This window comes from Urocitellus parryii, chromosome 7 (assembly GCF_045843805.1).
Source record: "Urocitellus parryii isolate mUroPar1 chromosome 7, mUroPar1.hap1, whole genome shotgun sequence".
Classification (NCBI taxonomy): Eukaryota; Metazoa; Chordata; class Mammalia; order Rodentia; family Sciuridae; genus Urocitellus; species Urocitellus parryii.
The window spans coordinates 30,558,481-30,581,078 of NC_135537.1; the positions used below are offsets into that span (position 1 = coordinate 30,558,481).

Here is a 22,598-nt window from a genome sequence, read left to right on the forward strand (position 1 = left end):
ATAACTAAAAACACAACTTGCCAATCAGAAATAAAATTAATTATATTTTTAAAATATTTTTTTATTTGTTGCTGGACTTTATTGTCTTTATTTTTATGTGGTGCTGAGAATCGAACCCAGTGCTTCACGCATGCTATGCGAGCATGCTACCACTTAGCCACAACCCCAACCCCAAATTATATTATTTTTAATAAAGAAACAAGCTAAGTAAAAATTCTCTAAACTTAATGTAATAAAAGCATAGTTTTAATGAATATATTTCATTAGAAAGTATATGTGGTTTTTCTTAAATCTTGGGCACAATTTTTTGTAATATTTGTAAGTATTAACTTAATTAGTAAATCCTATATTACAGAAGAATGAGTATGTCCTTTAACCAATAAAAAAATTTGAATTAATTAAGTCTGAATGACAAAAGCAACAATTCATAATACCCCTGTTATAATGAGTAATCTGGCTATAATGTTAATAGTACACATTTGTGGATATTTACATTTTATTATTAGCATACCGTTTATTGGGTATAATGATACTTTCAGGTTAGAACTGACTAATTGATAGCTATCAGAAAGCCTTTTTCTTGAAGATTCCACATGAGAATGTGAATAGACTATTTGGACAAAAATTGTGAAAAAAAACTATTTGAAAATAATTTGGCTATTTAGTATAATTTTACATCATGTTTATTTTTTAGCCTACATCTTTATTGGGAAGTAATTTGATGCAATGTATAAAACATTGTACTGGGAATTCAGAGACACAAATAGACTTGGGTTTGTAGTTGCTTTTCTGCATGACCTGGGACAAATTGCTTCACTTTTCCAAGCCTTAGATCCTCAGGAGTAAAATGAGGAGGTGAGGCTAAAGTTCTTTCCAACTTCGCAACCATTTAAAAAAAAAAAATGAAGTACTCTGTTGTCCTGTGTGTATTTCAAGGACAAAACAATTTCATGTGGACTGAGAAAAATTCTCTTAAGCCTCCTAATGTAAATTTGAGCCCTGCATTTTTGTAGGTATTGGAAAAGTTGTTTCATTTATTTTAGTAAAATGTTTCTCATTTCTCTGATCCTCCGGGCTACGTGGTCCTGACTGAAACCAGTAGCAGATATATTGAAATGCAGGAGATTTTTTTTTTCAGCAGCAGTTATAGAATGAACATAGTAAAAATATATATGGAGACGTTCCAGCAGCTTCAAAATTCTTAAAATCTCTGGCATACGTTTTCAAACTCAAACTTTTACATAGTTTTATTTGAATTTACAAATTTACAATTTGAATTTACAATCAATTTGGTAGGTGTATACTTTTATTTATTTTCCATGTGGTTACTTCCTAAAGCCTAGGAGGAATTCCCTTAGTAAACAAAATTTATACTTTACACCTCCTGACTGAGATGAAGTATTTATGAGGAAAACAAAACAAAACACTTTCTAGGGTCTTCAGAGGCTTGGAGAAGGCAGAGTCTTATAAAGTCACTTTCCTCAGGTCTTCTAAGTGTCAGAAACATCTCTTAGTTTTAATACAGATTAATATCAGTCTCTAGAGTCTTGGATTTTCCCAAGTCAACAAAAACAAGTGTCCCAATGCTGTTTGTTAAGTCTAAAGATTCCCAGAGGATTTCTGCCACAGAATAAGTAATTTTAAGGCTCAGATAACTGCCACCCTGGAAAGTTGCAGGTAGACCCATGTTGCAAAAACCAGCTGTTACAAAAACCAATATTGGAAAGACACCAGTTCCAGGAAATAGTGGAAGAGATGCCCTATGAGCCACTGCTCTAGATTCCCCTATGCTATCCTGTCCTTCCCCTATGCTATCACAGTGGTGCAGCTGAGCATTCACATGGGTACATATATATGTGTGGGAGAGACAGGGTAGGGAATGGACAGTAGATAGCCAGCAAGCCATCACAAGGCCACAAACACAGCTATATACTGAAGATGAGTATGAATAAGGAGCATTGATCAATTTGGGTAGATTGGAAAGACTCACACAGAGTAAGTTAAGTTGACATAAGTTTAGGCAGGTTGGAATTAGCTGGGGAATAGTTCAAAGGTGCAGGTAGAAGAGAGGGAGGAATAGCACATGTGGAGGCTGAGAAGTGAGACATAGCATGCCTTTGACAAATTGCAAGTAATTAGGAGTTGCTTAAGCAAAGGTGGAAGGGGGCAAAGACCAATCAATCATGAGGCTAAGAGTGAAGGAGGCCAAATGACCAGCAACACGTGGAAGACTTAGGACTAGTAAGAAGGGATGGGCTCTGCGGGGGCCCCTCTGAAATGGCCTTTGCTTACATTGATTTCCCCCTAAATGTTCTGAAAACACTATCCATTAAATATGGGTGGGGACAATGTGCAGAACACATCCCACAGCACTCAGCCCCTGTCCTTCAAGAGCTTAATCTCTTTGCCTGAATCGACTTTCTTTATCCTGGAAGTTACATCTCAATCTGTAGAGCTCTTCATTTTAGACTGGGGAAGGAGCCCCTCTAGGAGCTACCCCTGTGTTCTATATATATCCTTGTCCTGTCCTTATCACACTATGTGATAATTGGCTGTTTCCTGTTATTAGTCTGTCACCTTTAGAAGGACAGGGACTTCACAATGCATGGCATGTGCCTGCCAAGGAAGCACTTCTACTAAACATAGAAAAGCACATCAATGAGAAATATTTTTTGTACATTCCATAAATTAGATTCGAATGTTGAATTCATTAATCTGGATGCCAAAAATTCAGAGACGAACAAGTTAGTCAAAGTTTCTGCTCTCTTAGCTTTATGGTATAGGATGAGAGCATATGATAATTTAAGATTTATAATAAAGTACTATTTTCTTTAGTTTCTGGGACTTTGCTGGAATGAGATTCACTTCCTGATCTATTTGATTCCTGGTGTTTCTGTTTCTTTTATCTTTACTTTCAAGTGATATGTAAGGATTTCTGTATTGCATGATGCCAGGCAAATTAAATATTCACAAAATAGACACACAACATACCTTGTTCATTGCTCTTTTAACTGAGCATGTAACTTTATTAAATCACTCTCTTAAAAGATGTTCTATCTCATTCATTTGACATCTGAGCCTGCATTCATTCATATATCTAGCCAGCCAACTGCCAAATATTTATTATGCGGCCAGTATCTTCCTGGCACACTCTATCACTGATTTCTAAACTTGACTGTGATACAGTCAGCTAGGATGCTTGTTTGAAATAAATATTTTTAAATTCCACATCTAGAGATCCTTATCCTGGTGATAATGGTCTTGGAGGTCAGGAACGGGTCCTTGTTCCCTGGTGTTGAAGATTAAACACCCCAAAAATGCTGAGGCAAGCGTAGAAAGCAAGTTTTGTTTAAGTAAGGGGCAGCAGACTTCTTGGAAGAGAAGGGGCTGGCAGAGCTGGGTGTCAAGGGTGTGGGTGTGTCTTGCTCTTTTATAGATCCCAGAACCCCTTACCTTCTCTCTCTTCTCCATGTATATGCCTAAGGGCAAAAAGGAACAGGGGCACAGGGGGTCATCTAGAAACCCGTCATGCCAGGAAGCTCAATCCCACACCCCCAGGTTAGCTGTTAACAACCAATTGTTCTCTGTTTGATAATCAGCCATCATCCTCATTCATTACCTATACTGACTGCTTGACTTCCCCCACTGCCTCAGTTTGCTGAGGAATGTGACAAATGCTGAACCCTCAGACCAGGTGGGGCTAGAAGCAGTTGGGTTTTTTTGTTGTTGTTGTTGGTTTTTTTTTTTTTTTTTTTTTTTTTTTTTTTTTTTTTTTTGCAAAGAAAGCATATGGAAGGTCTGTTGAGTGGGCTCATTTTATACAATTATTCTCTTAACCTTGTGTTCCCACCATCCTCATCTATCTGTCCCCTCACACTAGGATAGGACCTAGGTATCTCAATCTCCTGAGTACATCAAGGTGATGCCAATGCAGACACCATACTTGCTACTCTTGGAGGCTACTCATTAAGGAGAAGGAAGCAAACCTGGAAGTTGACTTAAACATTTCAGCTGCAGCATGTTTTAGCATGTCTGTTTGATTTCTTTTGTTTTTCTGTGTTCTTTGATCAAGGAATCATAGTCTTAAAAAAAAATTCAATGTCACTGTGGACCTGCTCCCCCAAATAATGAAGAGACACAAAATTTTGCTTACATTTATGTGTGATTCAGCTCTACACTCACAGTCTGTAGTAAGAACCCTTGAAATTAGGGTATAGTTGGGTACTAAAGAAAGTTGATCAAATCTACTGGGGTGAAGGATGGATGAGGCCTATCAGAGGAGAATGAAGGGAATCAAGAAAGGCTCCACAGAGGGGAAGCCCCTGTGATTTGTGAAGTAACACCAAGTATTTATGAGGCAAGCAGGAAAGATGGTGCCAGAGGAGGAAGGAGCTTTGGTTTCCAGCCAGAACAAGGGATGTAGATAAAAACAGAGGTGGGAGGAAGCCTGCCCTCTGTAGAGAGCAGCAGATATCTTGGTAAGCAGGGGTTCATTGCTAACAGGGCCCTCATCCATGGTGAGGAGTTCCATCTCATACTAATTGTGAAGAGAAATAAGCACCCTGATGATTTTGGTCAACTTAGGAATCTACTTAGGTACCCTGGAGTCTTATTTACTGACCTGATTGTAACACATTGTCCAAATACAACAAGGGAAAGTGTTTTTTCTTTGCAAAAAAAAAAAAAAAGAACAAAAACCAAACAAACAAACAAAAACCTTAGATAATATCTGTCAATGATTTTTAGCATTCTAAGCAACCTTTCCTCTCTGTCTTCCCCCAGGGGAGGCTGGAAAGAAAGCTTCTTTAAACAGAAATAAAAATTAGAACAAATCTATCTCCCTTGAACTTGTTTGTACTGAAAAGTGCCAATTTCAATTACATATTTTCCAAGATCCTGAGTTAATTTTTGGTAAAAGAAGAAAACCAATTGAAATCTCTGCAATAGTTGTTGGCTTGCTCTTTGAGGCACTAGAGGAGAATCCATCCAGTGAGCCACCGACTCAGAGCTGATGTTATCAGTCACACATTACCCCAGGGGAATTGAAATGTTTAAGGGACTGCCTGTGTTCTTTACAGGAGTCTTCTGGCCACATCATTCATCCTAGCATTCAATTTTTTTTATGTATTCTTAGAAAAGGGAGGGTGCTGGAGCCTATTTTGTTTTGAACTAAAAAGAAATAATTGCTACACTGTGTATTTCTGAACTTTGGAAAATGTAGCTCCATTGACACAAATCTCATGAAAAAAAATATTTCAATACATGCAATGAGTGTGTTCTCTCTGGACTCTGCAAAGGCAACCAGAGATAACAACAGTGCTTGGGCTCACTATTTTCCTTGGGGGAAGAAATTATCATGAATTTTGAACACATATAAGCATCATGTCTGCATTGAAAAATACTGAGAACTGTATTTTGCTGTCATTTTGAAACAGGAGTCACTTGTAGCTGTATCAAGAATTTAAGGAAACCTGAATCGTTAATAAACTCATTTGGTCAAAGTTTGTAAGTGAAGGGAGAGACATTGAAAATGTATGTCATCAAAACTTAGATGAAAAATCAGTGTAAAATTTGTACATGCATAGTGAAAATTACCTAAAAGAATCATATTAGAAACAAAGAATAAATGAAACTGGATTTTCCAAAGCATCTCATTACTTGGGCTGAGATTTTCTCTAACTTTGGAAATTTATCTTTCTAATCACAGTGTGGATCCAGGATCATCATTATTACAAACATTTTTCTTTCACACTTTCACATCTGCTACTTAGTATACTACTTAAAGATAAGTAGTATACTACCTCAGGGCATCGGAGGCTTACAAAATAAGGCAGCATAAAGAGAAGGAACATGTGCTGAAATGCAGATGATTCCTCAATAACCCAATTTCTTATGAGAAAAAGTAGAAATAATCGAGGAAGATTTAATGTGATAAAGAAAGTTTTCAGGAAATAGACCTGAGAATTAAAGGGTAGGTTGTTCTAGGGATTTTTTCCTAATATCAGTTAAGAGTAAACAAAGAAAATACACATGCTATATTCAGCCAGCAGAGTTCCCTCCTAGCAAGAGAAGCCTACCCAGGTAGTGTTCTCAAAAGATTGGAATTTTAATTTATTAAGGAATAAGTATTTGTATTAGAGAATTGTTATTGACTTTGAACTAAGTAGTCAGTCAGCAAACAAGCAACTCTTTGCTTCTTGTTCTTTGAATTTAATATTTTGTTTATTCTGTACGAAATGAGAAATTTCAAATGATATGGCACCTTATGGATTTGAGGAAATTGGTGCTTTTCATCTTTAATTTATTCAACATGTTGCCTATATACAGGCCTTAATTAGCTGTGTCTATATCTCATCATTTCCATTACTGTCAGTACACATGAATGACTATCAAGGTCATTAGTTTATACTTGTTTAATTCAGACTCAGTCACACATATAACTCATGTGTACTGAGCCACATTTCCCTTATTGATGAGGGAAATTTCAGTTGTTTGATTTTTTAATTAATATTCAAGTACTTACTCTGCCTACATGCAGCAGTCCTTTTAAAGACTTATATGTATTATCTTATATAATATCCATAATAATACAGGGGGACATTACTGTTGTTAGAGGCATTTTACAGATGAGGCAAATGAGAATTAGAAAGGCTAAGAGCTAGATTGCAAACTCAGAGGACTGAGCTTCAAGCTTTATTATGTCCTATTATAATTCCAGATATAGGTGCACATGGCATCTGCTGCCCTTTGTAAGTTAATGGTTTATTTATTTACTTGGTGTGTGTGAGCTAGATGAATGAAAGAATCAAGAACTTCAGTCAATGACTTTATTGTCAATTATTTCTTTCATTCATACTTATTTTGTACTGAAACACCTTTATCTGCTGGATCTTTAGTTTTCATATCTCTATCGTATCTTTAATTCTTAGTCAAACTAACCCTTATCAATTCCTGGTTTTAGCTTTTGCTTTTCCTTATAGATTTATAATGATGCATGTGGATGATTGTCATGCAACAGTTTGTCTTGGACTTGTATTTTTGCACTTTTTCAAGTACACTGACTTTGCTTCTTGTATTTTCTTATCATTTCTAACATATCCATTGATAGGCTCTTGATAACAGGTAAATAATCCTACTTAATTGTAGACAGCTGAGTTACAGAATATATCTCCAATACGTGAAAAAAAGTGTATGGTATGCTGAGTTTAGCCTCCTCCACTAGAGAGAACAGTACCAGATTCAGCATTGAAACACAAAACTTCTATCCTCCAACAAAGAACATAAAACTTTTGCAACAGATTCCAAAATGGAATGACTGGGCTCCAGAGGAAGTCATCCAATAGAATAGACACTTTTATAGTTACAGGTTCTTTTTTTTAAATTTTTTAATATTTATTTTTTAGTTATAGGCAGACACAACATCTTTGATTGTATGTGGTGCTGAGGATCGAACCCGGGCCACACTCATGCCAGGCGAGCGCGCTACTGCTTGAGCCACATCCCCAGCCCAACAGGTTCTTTTTTAAAACATGATGGTCTCATTTCTCATTTGGACTCCAGTACTTATGAGTTGTTTTTATCAAGCTTTTGCCTATTGGAAGCTGCAAGCTAATTCATATTCATTATAACAGAGCCCCAATATGACTAGAACAGACAACAATTCATTCACAGTGGACAAATCTCAAATCAAGAATAATAATACCAGTGGGACTTGAATTCTTAAAGATAATTGCATTGTTAGTGTTAAAATGTTTCTACATACAAACCATCTCTTAAATTATTTGTACTCTTAGTTCATAATTGATTCAATAAACATTTATAGAACACTTGCTGCATGTAAACTTATAGCATATAAAGTTTACGAAAATGGCTAGGACATGAATAATTCTGTCAGGAGGTTACAGTCTGGTGAGGAAGATACCATTGGGTTGCATTATTATAAAGACATTATAATACTAGAGTAGACAAAATGAGATGTGCCCCAAAAGAAGCAGGGAGATAGGGAGAAAGGATGGCTCAGTAAATCTCAGGTTATTTATAAGAACAGGATATTCTTGGATAATAATGCATGAGAAGATAAAATGTCACCTTGTAGATGTTATTGTGAAAAAATAGAAAATATTATTTAGCTAGATAAAATTTTACTGTGCTAGTAATAATAATGAATTCATATTCTTCCCTTTATCTCAAGGCTTCCAGTATTAGTAATATCCACTGTGATCATGGTATGCTGAGTTTAGCCTCCTCAATTATTTGAACTCTGTATTTTTAAAATATATATTTTTTGTAAAAATTAATGAATTTTAGTCTCAAATACTAATGATGAAAAAAAAGAAAATGAAAATATACTATCTTAGGTTGTTAGTATCTAAAGTAAGTGCTCTGCCTGCTTTTCACTTGGTGCTCCCAACATCTTCAAAAAACTGATGGAATCTCTTTTCTTTCTTACCTTTTCTTCATGTTAGATAACCTCAAAATTTAGCTGTGTTCTGAATTTCACAATTACTTGTCGCAAAAGTCCTTCTCATCCTTTTCTAAATGTTTACACCCTCCACAGCTTCCAAATGAATCTCCTCTCCTGAAAAATTTGAACAGTTTAGAATCTGCTAGATTTTTTTAAACATCAGAAATTTATTAGTTGCTCAAAACATTACATTGATCTTGACATATTATATAGAATCTGCTAGATTTTTACTTTACCCTTTTCTCAACAATTCTAAGCATTTGACTACCTCCCAATGGTATCTTCATCATGCCAAATGCCTTTTCTCCCCCAAGTGTACAGTAAGACAAACACTGTTTGCTCTCTGTAATTGACAAGAGAGATGCCATCTCTGTTTTCAGCAAAAGACGCCACCTGTGTCATTTAAACTCCACGCTAACAGACAAGCTCTGACAGCCCCCTTTGCTGATGGTGCCCTGAGGCCCTTTCTGTGGGGTGTGGTGGGGGAGGGTGGTTAAAGCAGAGACAGTCCTGGAGCAGCCACAGGAGTCAAAGTTATGTCCTAAAACTCTGTCACACTGAGTCATTGCTACCAGGTTCTGAAAGAGAACCATGGGGGTCGTTTTGCATTTTCTTCAAGCAATTGTGAGGAAGACAAAGTAGTTCCAGATGGTGGCAGGGAGAAGAGAACTCAAGAGCCAAAATAAAAATCTACTGGGCTTGTGAGTACCTAAGACCTTAAAGTTGAGATTGTGTCTACTATTAAGAGTCGAGGCTACACTTCAAATTGTCATACATACAACTCCCCCTGCCTTAGACAGTGAAAGAGACTCTTGCTTCCCTTAACACAGTAGAGATGTAAAAATGCAGAGAAAGGGGCAGTCCCTTAGATAGACAAAATTAGTGAAAACGGGATCCCTGAGCTTGGGCTCCCTATTTTAAAGAAAAGAATGTTCTAGAAACTCTTATATGACATACTGCAATATATTGAAGCCTGTCCTTCCATAATAGAAGGCACTCTGGTCCGACATTCATTAGGAAATATGAGTTAGTGACTTAGTTATGGACATTTCTGAAGGAGAAGGGAAAGAGTGACTACATCTTTCATCAGGATGACTAGAAAACCGTGACCAATTTCACTAGGCATCCATCTGGCTCATTTTCCATCAGATACTAATTTAAAAAAATCAAAATACTGACATTCTTTATAGTCATTGGCCCAAAAGCACTCGGGTTTTTTATGTGTGTCAATTAGGAAAAACACACATTGAAGAGGATTAATGCCATGATTCTGCCCCAGCTGCCTTTCGGTCACATCTAATTGTATTCTTGGAGTATACTTGTGTCTTTGTTTTTGTTGTTGAGTTCTTACCCCCACAGCTTCTTTATTTTTGTCTTTAAGCCAAATGTTTTGCTCTAGAGGAACATTTTGTTTAATTGACTAACATATCATCCTTCATGCTGGCCATATCTACACTGGCTGAATGCAGAAATAAATGTGCAGGATTCCCAAGCTGTTATTTTGGAGGAAGTATTCACTCTAATGATTCACACTCCAAGTCCCCTTTCACTATAGTCAGATGCAAAGCCAGTCTGGGCCCTTCTGTGTATTGACTTTCTTTTGGAAAGTGAAGGTCCATTTGGAACAACTATAAATTAGATGGAGAAAGCCATAAATAGTTATATATGACAATTTAAGAAATCAGCCAGAACCACTATTAAAAAGAAACATTTTTGTGAACTTCAAAGAAGTTTTCTTGTCTAGTTACAAAAAATACATGACATTAATGAGCAACCAGCCCTTAGTGTGCTTTATCAAATAGCCAGCTAAAGGTGTTGGCTTTGGGTCAGTAGCTGTGACTCTGCACTGGGCAGATAAATGTCAAGAAAGAGCAGCCCCCTTCCCTGCACAGAGGGCCTCTCCTTGAGTATAGTTTCTCCCAGAATCTTTATGGTTTTCCTCACTCATACATTTCTTAAAATAATGTTGAGGAGAAATTAATTTTATGAAATTCCATCTCTATCTCCCAGTGCAAGAGAATGACTACCCAGGGTGTGTGTGTCTTCTTTAGAAGAACAGAAGACACTATTCTGTGACATGCTAAGGATAGATGCTACTTTAAGGAAGTTACTAACTCTCCTCGGTCTTGCACAGTGAAATAGTCACTGTTCCTTAAGATATCCTCGGTGTCTTCTACTTTCAATTCATTCCAACCAGTAGGTCCCCGTGTTTACGTTACACACCTTGGGCGTCTTCTCTACCTCTGCTTCTTAATTCAGTGATTTGTGATCTGAACAGGACCTTTAGGAAGTATTTTCACGTCTAATCAGACTTTTCTCTTTTGTTTCTCAAAATGACTTTAACTGAAGCATTTATCTTTCCTATGGTTTGATTTTGAATTTGTTTCCTCTTGTCAGCTGGGTACGCACACAATACAAATAAAGCATTTGATAAAATGTGAGAACTAAAGAGAAGACATAGCCTTTTCTTCTTAATTCTATATGTATAATATATCAATCATGTTTTATATTCCCAAGTTTATGAGAAAATGAAAACAAAAACAATTGGAAGGAGAGTAGGGAGGAGTATTTTAGGATGCACACACATGTATACATGTCGACACACAGATGTATGTATTAGGCAAGGAAGTAGAAACCTAACTACTAATCTTGAGTAATCAGCTGAAAGAGATGTAAAACTTTCTTTCTGAAAACATGGGTTAGATATTTTTTGGTTATAAGGGTTATTGATGTTTGAGTTATTTTTACTTGCTATAATGATCCTACTGAAAATTAATTACTGAGCAAACCCATCATTCATTTATTTAATGAGTATTGGGTTCTTCATTTCTGGCACTGTTGTAGATTTTGGTGATTCAAAGATGGTAAGACACAGTTTATGCCTCAAGGAGCTCACAATTTATTATGGGATACATAAGTGAAAAGATAAACTGTGATGCTCTTTGAGGCTATAGGTGAAATGAATCTTAAAGGCTGAATAGGAGTTCAGCAACTATTCAAAACCAACAAGGTCCCACCAGGAAAAGAAGACAGACATGCAAATGTGCAAAGTATTTGTCACTTTGAGGGAGGAAATGCTTGAGTAAGGCTGGAGCACTATTCCTGAATGCAGGAAATAAGAGATGCAATTGGTGAGGACGTGGGTTTAAGTAGACATTAGAAAAGGCCTAGACTACCAAGGCCTTCTAAACCACCGTAAGGAATTTAGACTCTAGCCTTTGAGTGTTCAGGGAGAAACTGAGGGATTTTAACAGGAGCGGAGGAATGATGAGGAGCACAGAGCCACATGAAGCATGGATTTTAGGGGTGAGAAGAAGAAAGAGTGAGATCCCAGGCAGGGAGACAAGTTGAAAGACTTCTGTAGTCACCCACAGGAACTGGGAGGACAAGAAGACTTACCTTCAACTCTTAATCAAATGGATATGGACAAAGATCTCTTTGCTTACGTATCCTAATACACAGCATCGAAAAGACTCATATGTGGTAGGTTGTATTGTCAAACTTGACGTATACACCAGCATATGTACTTAGAGATGCATGAAGTCACTCTTAAAAATATGACAATTGATGCTATATTCATATGACAACTTCCAAATGATTTTGGAGAATAGTTGATAACCTGAAAAAAAAAGTCACTCAATTGCATAGGAAAATAATCTGTAAAATATAATGTAAAGTATAACTGAAATTCTATTTCAATTTGTTTTTATACAAGAGGGCAAATGACTTTGAAGTGAACAAAACTGATATTAGAGATTATCCCTAGAGAGAGAGAGAAGGTGGGGCTGTGAGTACAATTGTATTCACAGTGCTGAAATTTTTAGAAGAATGTGTTTAAGCATTGTATGTATACTTAAAAGAAATAACATTATGTTTGAAGAGGAAAATCAAGGAAAAGACTAAAAATATATATGTCAAGAATAGTTATACTTGATAAGATTTTTGGGTTGATTAATTCCCCCTGATTAACGCTTTCCTTTTTATTTTTGTTGTTTTCCTTATATTTTTTATTAACTGAGAAATACTAATTGTGCATATTTATTGGGTACAATGTGATGTTTTGATCTATGTATAGATTATGTAAAGATTCAAAATCAAATTAATTAATATATCCATTACTCCACCAACTGTTGTATGTGTGTGTTGAGAATGTTTAAAATAATCTACTCTTTTGGCTATTTTGAGTTATACATTATTACTAATTGCGGTCAACATTCAGTGTAAGTTCATTAAAACCTTAGTGATCTTTAGTGTATAGATTACCGAAACATATTTCATCAGTCTAGTTGAAACTTTGTATCTTCTGATGAACATCTTCCTTTATCCTATCTTATTTCCTTCCCCTAATTTTTAGTAGGCACCTTTCCACTTTTGTTTCTATAAATAAAATTAACTTTTGTAGAGTCCACATGTGAGTTCATAACAGTATTTGTCCTTCTGCACCTAATTTATTTTACTTATTATAATGACCTAAAATTAGATCAAACCAGTTGCAAAAAAGAGAGTTTGCTTCCTTTTGGAAAGCTGTATAGTATTCTATTGTGTCTATACACCACCTTTTCTTTATCCACTCAAAAATTGAAGGATACTTAGGTTGCTTCCATATCTTGGTTATTATGAATAATTCTGAAATTAACATGAGAGTACAGATATCTCTTTGACATACTGATTTGAGGGAAACCTTGTATACTGTTGTGTCAACATCAATTAGTATATCTATTTTAGAAAGTTGTATAGAGGTTCCTCAAAAAAAAATAAAAATAGAATTAGTGTAGATCCAGCAATTCTACTTTTATGATTTTCTTTTCTTTGCTTTGCTTCTCAAATTTATGCAATTGCATATTTGTATTGCCTAGGTTACACAAAGGAACAATTATAAATTATGATACTTGTGCTGTAAACTTCATGAGAAAGGATAAAAATATAAAATATATCCAGCATGTGCTAGCCATCCAATTATAATCAATGGAACTACCTTTGCTAAATTACCTGCAAAAGGTGCTACACTACATCACTCTTTCCCATAAAGTCTGCCTCTACTATTAGTAAGCTTACACCTCTGCAGGGGAAATGGTAGTGATTTAATAAGGAAGGAAGTCCACCACAAACCACAGGAGCCAAAGGCACAGCTGGGATCAACAGAGTTCTTGGAAGAACACCTGAGCACTAAATTCAGCCAGTCCCAGGGCAGCAGGAGATTTCAGGTCACCAGAGACTCAGCTACTTAATTATGGATTCATTCAGAGTCCCTTGACTGTAACTCTGTATTCACCAAATAAGCAACTTTCTGGTTATAATTTGGCTTTGTGTGTAAAAGTCTAAGGAGATCAGGCACTGGGTCCCTAAGGTACTCATACTTTGGCTACAAATGGTGACCTGACAAAAGTCATTGGTGATTTTACAAGTGTGTGTGTGTCTGAGGGGCTGAGGAACTCTAAGATAAAGTGAGCAAATTTAACTTCAGACCAGATCTGGAAAGTAGAAACTTCTCCAGGAATCTAAATGGGGACCTGGAGCTTACTCTCCTCCAGTGAAGCCCACTTCTGCTGAAGCTGAAGCACACACACACACACATGCACAAACACACACACACTCTCTCTTTCTCTCTCTCTCTCTCTCTCTCTCTCTCTCTCTCACACACACACACACACACACACACACACACACACACAATCTGTAACTTTTAGCTTGCCTCTTAGAGTTTTACAATAGAAACCTTTATGTGATAATTCAGCATTGGAAGTTATTTGTACTACTGTTACTGTTATTTGTACTACTGTTCTATTAATCATTGACACCAACAAAACCTGATTGGGAAAATATGTAATTTCCCCAGACTCAAAAATCTCTGCAGAATGTTTATAAAATACTTTGTACAAATGCACAAAAATACTTAGTGTACAAAAGCACTAAATATTTTTGTTAAAAATACCAAACATCACAGAATAATGTGACATATAACTGCATGCAAACACAAATCAAATAAATATGCATTTCCAAACAGTAATCAATATTTATTATGCTTGTTTAATAATAATGTAATTCCTTGGTCAGAGATGGCCTACATCCTAGAAGTTTCTTACTCATATAGTAATATTAATCACCCATTAGCTGCAGACAGATATGATTCTTAAAAAAGACTCAGGCACAGAAGTAGAGATGGACATGGACTTGAAGGGAATATTGCTATGTGATTTTAGTGATAACCCTCTATTGGTACAGAAGAGCACTTTATGCAGGGTTAGAGAGGGGAATAGTCTCACACAGAAAAGACTGCAAGTATCAAACAGTCAATGTGGACAACTGTGGCTTAGTTCCTCTGAACTCTGAGAAGTCATTGGAGGACATGGACAAATTCAAATTTGCTCAAAATACTACATGGCTCAGGGCAAGAAACAGCATGTTGGATCAGCAGGAAATGAGCAGACATCAAACAAAAACCTACATGAGGCAACTACAATGATTTGTCCTTTAGTTCAAGTTCTAGGACAACATGCTTCAAAATGTAATCCTTATTCTGCAAAATGCAATCCGAGATGCTCATTGAAAACACAAGTTATGGGCCTAGTGAATACACACTTATATCAAAGATCAGGTGATTTGCTATGCGTACAACTGTTCAAGGGCCACTGATCTTACTACTAATTTTATATAAGAAATATTTCTGGAGAATAAGTTTCCCAGAGAATGCCACATTTAAGATTATCAGTCGGGATCTTAAAGTTAAGTTAGGGATACAACTAGAATGCAAGTCTCTCAAAGGCATGAGTTATTTTGTTTTTGTTTGTTTGCTGATGTATCTTAAATGCTTAGAATAATGTAGGGTTTATGGTATGAGCTCAGCAAACAGTTGTACAGAGGTTGAATAAAGAGCTTGGGTTTATAGTCAAGTACAACTGAATCCCATTCAGCTGGCTTAGCCTCGCTAAACCCTTGCAAAATGAACATGCTAGTGACACATCCCTGGCTGTATCCTGTGGTATCCTGCTTCACTTGTGCTCAAAAGGAACCTGTATTAAACTCATTCCCTGGTAACCTGTCCCATCCCAGCCACCACCTCCAAGCACCTGAAGGACCCCTCACCCAGTTTTGTACATCTCCCTGGCGACCAACACAAGGGACTCCCATCAGGTCCCAAGACTCCCAAACCACTGCCTGATAACCTGGAGCTCTCCACCTTCTCCCTGTACCTACTACATGTACTTCTACTTGTCCTACTACACGTGGCTTTGAAGATCTGCACCAAATGTTTTCTTCATCAGTCTCAGGAGGAGAGGGAACGTGCTGAGAAGCTGAGGGAGTCGCAGGATTGAGGGACTGGCCAGGTCTTCCTTCAGGAGATAGAAGGACCAGGCTCTCAGAACTTGGAGAGCAGGTTGGAGGCAGTGGAGGGTACCTTACACTTGGAGAATCTCAGTTAGTCACTTTTGGACCTGAACAAACTGGCCACTGAAACACCTGTGACATCATGGAGGTGCATGATCTGAATGAGCAGATGAAATCCATCTAAGAATGGGGCCACCATGTCCATCTTAAGTAAGATGGAGGTCCTGGTCTGGCATGGCAGAATATCTCTTTGATAAGCACACCCTAGGAGATAGTGATAAGGAGAACCCAGCCTTAGGCCAACTTCTCCTCAAGCCTTGAGTGACTTCCCTGGTCACCAAGCATTGCATGTAGATTGTGACTGCATTTACCTTTTCTATAAGTTGTATCAAAACATCTACTGACATTCTTTAGTTTATACCATTCCTCCAAATACAAAAATGTGGTATCCCTCTGCCGTCCCTGAAAAAAAACTATAAAAATTAAATTAACAGCTAAAAATCATTTAGCAGAGTGCCTAGCTAGAACAAGTCTTTTATCAATGATACTTACCACAGTGATACTAGAGATCAATGGAGTGATATGCTTATTGACACTCTTTTTTTTTCTTATTTACACTCTTAAAGAACTTTTTTAAAAATGATACCTATAATAATAAAATTAAAATAAACACATGCTCTTTTTATGAATCATCAATTATAAGAGAACCATATGAGTTTTTGTGTGCATAATGAAATAAACACAAGTATACAAGCCATAGACTTTTACCTATTTGTAATTTGAAATCTTTCCTACTTCTCCCCTCCTTTTTTTTTTTTTTTTTTGGTTTAGAGAGTGATTTATTGGAAGGGTTGATTTGATTTCAAAGAAGGAAGAAAATAATGAAAAAGTTATAACAGAATGAGTCACTCACTCTTTTGGGCTCTGTTATTCTGTAGAATGGCTGATCTTTCTTTTCTCTCTCTTTTTTTTTTAACTTCAGGTTATATTTAAAGGGTCACACTGGGACAGCAGGAAAACAGAGCAGCCTGATCTTGCACGGTGCTGATTTCAGCACTAAAGATGCTGATAATGACAACTGTATGTGCAAATGTGCCCTCATGCTAACAGGAGGTGAGTCCTATGGGGCCATGCTCTAAGCTGTGTTTCGCTGGTCTGAGGTTTGAGGTTTCTTATCTATGAGAAAAGGGTATGATCTTCTGGTCAGGAAACTTAAGAGCAAGTCCCTTGTTCTGCTTTCTAATTTATCCTGGGTTCTTGTGCAAGACATTGCTAGCATATTTAGAGGTTTGCCTCCTCCTATAATATCTGTAGTGGGAGTGTGCTGAGCTTGGTTCTCAATATATTCTTTAGCTTCTTGAAATCCCAGCTATTCTACCTTGCAAAGAGTCTTCATGATACCTATGCTGAAAAGAACAACAATTTAGGAATACAGCATATAGAATAATTGCCTCTTACCAAATGCTGTACAATTGTGTAGTAGAGTTCATTGAATATTTTGTTAAAATAAAACAACAACAACAAAAAAGGAATCATAATTAAACCTGAAGTTAGAAGATTCAGACCAGCTATACCAAGGTTTTCCATTATGTGGTAGTCCTTTACAACATATTTTAGCTAGTATAGGGTATACTATGAAATAATATTTTTTCTTTAAGTAAGAAAGTTAATCCTTTTTTGTACCTTTTCAATATTTTTTCAGTCTTCTGATTGTGCCAAAGACAATTTCTCAATTTGGTGCTAGAATGTCTGTAACATTTCTCTAGCACTTACTAAACAGTCGTCCTATCCAAGAAAGACCAGAGCCTTGCCCTTCTTCTCAGAGACGTGGGTAGGCAATGGCACCTACCTAGAATCTTAATGCTATTTTGTTTTAATTTTATTATATTTTATATCTAGCATGTATTAAATCAAGTGTTACTACTGATTTCTTTTTAAAGGGATGCTATAAATTTTGCATTTTAAAGTGCATTCATGATATTGCATAATTAATAGATCATTGATTTCAACAAAGAGTATTAGTTAAATATTAGTTCTAGGTATAGAAAAATCTGTGAAGTTGATATATGGCTGATTACATTCTAAGAAACACTAATCTAAAACCCATTGGTAAGTGATGTTGCTCACAAATGGTGTAAGCTCTGGCAAGGGATTGGTGCCAAATAATATTATAAAGGAAAACCCTGTTTTATTGTTTCTTTTCTCACAATTTTGGTGTTCTTTCCGTCTCTTAATGGAAAGCAAGCAATGCCACCCTCTACTATTCTGATACTCTTTTTGTGTCTTTGTAGAACAAAACATTTTCATCCTAATGAGGATAAAAGTTGAAATCTACTATTTTCCTCCCCAAACACTACCTTTCTTCTCTTTTAGTTGCATATTATTATATGTCATTGCAAATGTTGTTCTATCTTCCTTAAACTCCAAACCAACTCTGAGACCAGCAAGGAAAGTCTCATCTCTACTTTGAACAAAGCAATATGAAAGTCAATCCTGTTTCAACCTTCTATCCTTAACATCTGCACAGAGGATGTGATAGATATATAGGAACTCAAGAGTAAATATGGTGCATGAGTGAATGAGTAACTATCTGTAACTCTCAAAATAACTTTCAAATTTTAAATCTAATGAATTGAACCATTAGGTTAAAATTTTCACTCATCAGATAATAGAACATGGAAAGCTGTGGAAGGAAGATTTTAGAATAATCTTCCCATCTTCCTCTCTATTTCCAACCCCTTCATTACTACCACAACCAAATCATAGTCTATTGACCTCCATCCCTTCCACCTATGTTGAAATCTTTTCATTATGAAACCAGCCTCCATATTATCAAAGATAAGCCATTATGATTCTGCTTCTATCACATCCTTCTACTTAAGCTTCAGGTACGTCATTTGGAGATCATATTCAACCTCATCAAATATTTAAAAATTTCTTATATGTCTTTGTGACCGCACCCCCCATAAAATACAGTTATTGCAAATCTAGGAAATTTCTTTTAAATAGTACCCACAGGTCTTGAACATTTTCTCCAAAGAAATATTTCTTTTCATTACCTTCCTGATCCCATAAACGAAGTTTTCAGCAGCTTTATACAAAGACAAAAGGACTTGGATTTTCCATTTTCCTGCCCATTTTAATATTGAAATACACTTCATTTTCACCACTCTATTTTTACAGATAATTTTTTCTTCCAAATAAATAAAGTTACATGAAAGACCGACAGTAAAATCTTTCAAATGTGTGTTCTTAGAAGAACATTCCAGTACGTTCATATTCCTGTCATAATAATGAAAATATGGAGCAAAACAAAGAGGAGTATGCACCTCTTTGGTTGTCGAGAACACTTCATTGCTTAGATTTATGATTTTTATTTCTGCTTCACATGATAGAACTTTGTCATGTTCTTTCATCCATAATCATTCTTGGACCTGCTTCTTAGCCACCAATAAACACATATGTTGGGGAGAAAAAAATTTCCACTTATTGCTTGGGCTGGAATAGTCTAAGTAAATGTGTTTTTGTAATAAATGCCATTACCCTATCAAATATCCTTCTGAAAGACTCCAGGTCTTGCAAAACCATTCACTCTGAAAAGCTAAAATGTGGAATTTAGATAGCTGAGAACTGGAAAGCATAAGGATGAATGTCAGTGACAGTCCAAGTACCTGGAGTCTTGCCTGGAACTTAGGTCTTAGTTAGCTGCTACTCCCTGCCACCACTATTTATCCACTGTCAGATTTTCCCTTACAACCATTCTCATTGTCTAATGACTATTCCTTTCTTTATTTAAAAAAAAAAGTGTTTTATTTAAAATAGTCTCTTTTAAGCCGTGGACTTCAGACTGTTTGAGACCAATAACTCAATGACTTGTCATCATCAAAGTTTTCTTCTATCTTCTTTATTTGTATATTTTCCTTCTAAAAGGAACTGAGAGTATAGTAAGGTTTATTTTGCACTATCTTACATAATTTTTTTTTCCAGTACAGGAGGGAGTTTAGTTGGAGCACATGGTATCATTGTTACCTTTATCTGTTAAAAAGAGTGAAAAATAGAATATAGGCTTAATTAAAAGCAGATGGTATTTCAGCTAGACACAAGGTGGAGCATCTTAATCTTTGTGTCTTCTTCTTTTCTAACATCCCAAAGTCTTTTTCCTACCAATATGATATATTATTTAATAAGTTCTATTAAGGAGATCAACTACAATTAGATGAAAGAACAGGACAGATTAGAGCTAATCTTCTTTGAGATTGTCAACAAAAGAGTTAATAATAGATGACTCCATTTCGAATCATAACAAGTTCTGTGGATAAAATATGCCATGTGGTGGAATTATTTGGGGAAGAGGGAAGAGACTTTAGGTAGAAAGTTGAGGGGATCCAAAGCTGGAATAAGTAGTAGGAAGGGTTGTGCCTTTGTAGTGATGGACATCTGTAATAAGAAAATAGAGAGCTATTTATTTGACAGAGTTTATTTATACACTTTCCTGTAATTGTGAGTCTAGTAAAAATAGCTCCCAAGTTTTGGGTCTGTTTCTGAATTCTATCATTCCATATACTCATTGACACTGTTGGTGGGGGAACAAGGGATATTATTTTTTAGTGCCTAGGTGGTAATCCATATTACTCAACATTGTTGGTTGAAAGGAGACACAGTGAGTGGGCTGAGAAAGCATCTGACATTTGCATCAATAGAAATAGATACCACAATGTTTTACACCCTTTTTCCCAGAAGTGTTCCTACTTATCCCCACCTTACCAAGCAAGCCAGCAATTTCTCTATCCAGTTTAAATATTGAAAACCTTTTATGTCTCATTACACATTTCTTATTGTACTAGAGCATATATTTCAAGGTCAAAATCGCCACACACATTTTCTATGGAAATGACCTCCTAACTAACCATTAAACAGAGGTGATTTGTCAGCATATATTTATAAGCCAGAAATGTCTGTATTATGTGATTACTGTTGACCTCAGGAAAATTCGTAAAGTTTCTCCTTAAGTTTCCCCCTTTATAAAGGATGCTACTGCAAATATGTATATTTCTGTAGTGGGAGAAACATATTTATAAGATAATTGTAGGGAAATATTTCTTTAAGTCTCTTGGGAGAGTTCCTATTGTGCACCTCACTCCCAATCCAAAGAAAATAATCAATTTCACCAAAAATTTAACAGTTTTTTCCTACTATTTATTTATTTGTTTGTTTATTTTTGACTGTGGAAGCAAGCAGGGTTTTCCATCCTCATATCAAATAAAGTAGACTTCAAGCCAAAGTTAATCAAAAGGAGTAAGATGGACATTACATACTGCTCAAGAGAGCCATACACCAACAAGACATAACAATCATAAATATATATGCCCCAAACAATGGTGCAGCTAGTTCATCAAACAAATTCTTCTCAAGTTCAAGAGTCTAATTGACCACAACACAATAATGTTGAGTGACTTTAACACACTTCTTTCATCACTGGATAAATCTTCCAAACAAAAGTTGAATAAAGAAACAATAAAACTCAATAATACAATCAATAACTTAACTTAACTGACATATATAGAATATTTCAACCTGCATGAAGTGGATACACTTTCTTCTCGGCAGCACATGGATCCTTCTCTAAAATAGACCATATAATATGCCACAGAGTAACTCCTAGCAAATACAAAAAAAGTAGAGATACTACCGTGCATTTTATCAGATCATAATGGAATGAAATTGGAAATCAACAACAAAATAAAAAATAAAAATTTCTCCATCACCTGGAGACTAAACAATATGCTACTGAATGAACAATGGGTTACAGAAGACATCAAGGAGGAGATTAAATTTTTCTACTATTTAATATTAAGAAAATGAAATGTAATTTCATTCAGTGAATGCAATGCTTTAATTTGTATAGATTTATTTACTTATTTAAATATATTATAATAAATTTTATATATATATATATATATTTCTTTTTTTGGGGGGGGTACCAGGGATTGAACTCAAGGATACTTGACCACTAAGTCACATCCCCAGCCCTATTTTGTATTTTATTTAGAGATAAGGGTCTCATTGAGTTGCTTAACATCTTGCTTTAGTTGAGGCTAGCTTTGAACTCCCAATCCTCCTGCCTCAGCCTCCTTAGCCTTTGGGATTACAGGCATATACTACCATGCCCAGCTGATTTATTGTACATAAGATAGATATGCAAAAATCCCTCTTACTGCAAGACTAGAAAAAATGGAAACATTGCTAGATTATCACTTTTGAAGTAAAATTATATTCAACTAAGATGTGGTCTTTGACACTAAATTAAGATTCTTCAAAATAAGTATTTTTAAACATCTATTTAAGCTACAAGTGTTGAACTACAATTACTATAATTATATTATCTATTAAGGAATTACAGAAATGAGTATATCTAAAAGTCTGCTGTAAAATAGTCACTAAAGGTTGCTAACAACAACAACAAAAAACAAACAAGGTATTGTTTTACATCGCTTTCCTTTCTAGTTTTCTTTTAGTGCAATTTCCATATTTAGTATATCATATAAAAGCTATGTAAAAATGTGACCTAACCTTCTGCAGAAAGAATCTGTTGTGACAGAAACTCCGATCTCTTTTCCCACACATAAACTATTTCAGCTGACAGACAAGACTTTCTAAAGCTAACAAAAGATATTTCTCAGTTCATCCCTAAAAGAGGGGATAAAACCATACACATAAATTTCTTAATGTGCCCCAGAAATTACCGGATGCTAACAGAAGAGAATTGATAAATGTTTGCATTGCCTGCTTTGTAATCTTCATGAAGACA

The 22,598-nt window shown here is 35.8% G+C and overlaps 1 protein-coding gene across 2 annotated transcripts in view; it reads left to right on the top strand.

The window, feature by feature from the left end:
* Nucleotides 1-22,598, top strand: part of Angpt1 (angiopoietin 1) — a 223,343-nt gene that overhangs the window by 193,464 nt on the left and 7,281 nt on the right. For both annotated transcript variants that reach the window (XM_077800584.1, XM_026384553.2), the window contains exon 8: nt 16,773-16,903. In XM_077800584.1, the coding sequence (XP_077656710.1) occupies nt 16,773-16,903 (131 nt within the window). The remainder of the gene's footprint in view (nt 1-16,772; nt 16,904-22,598) is intronic.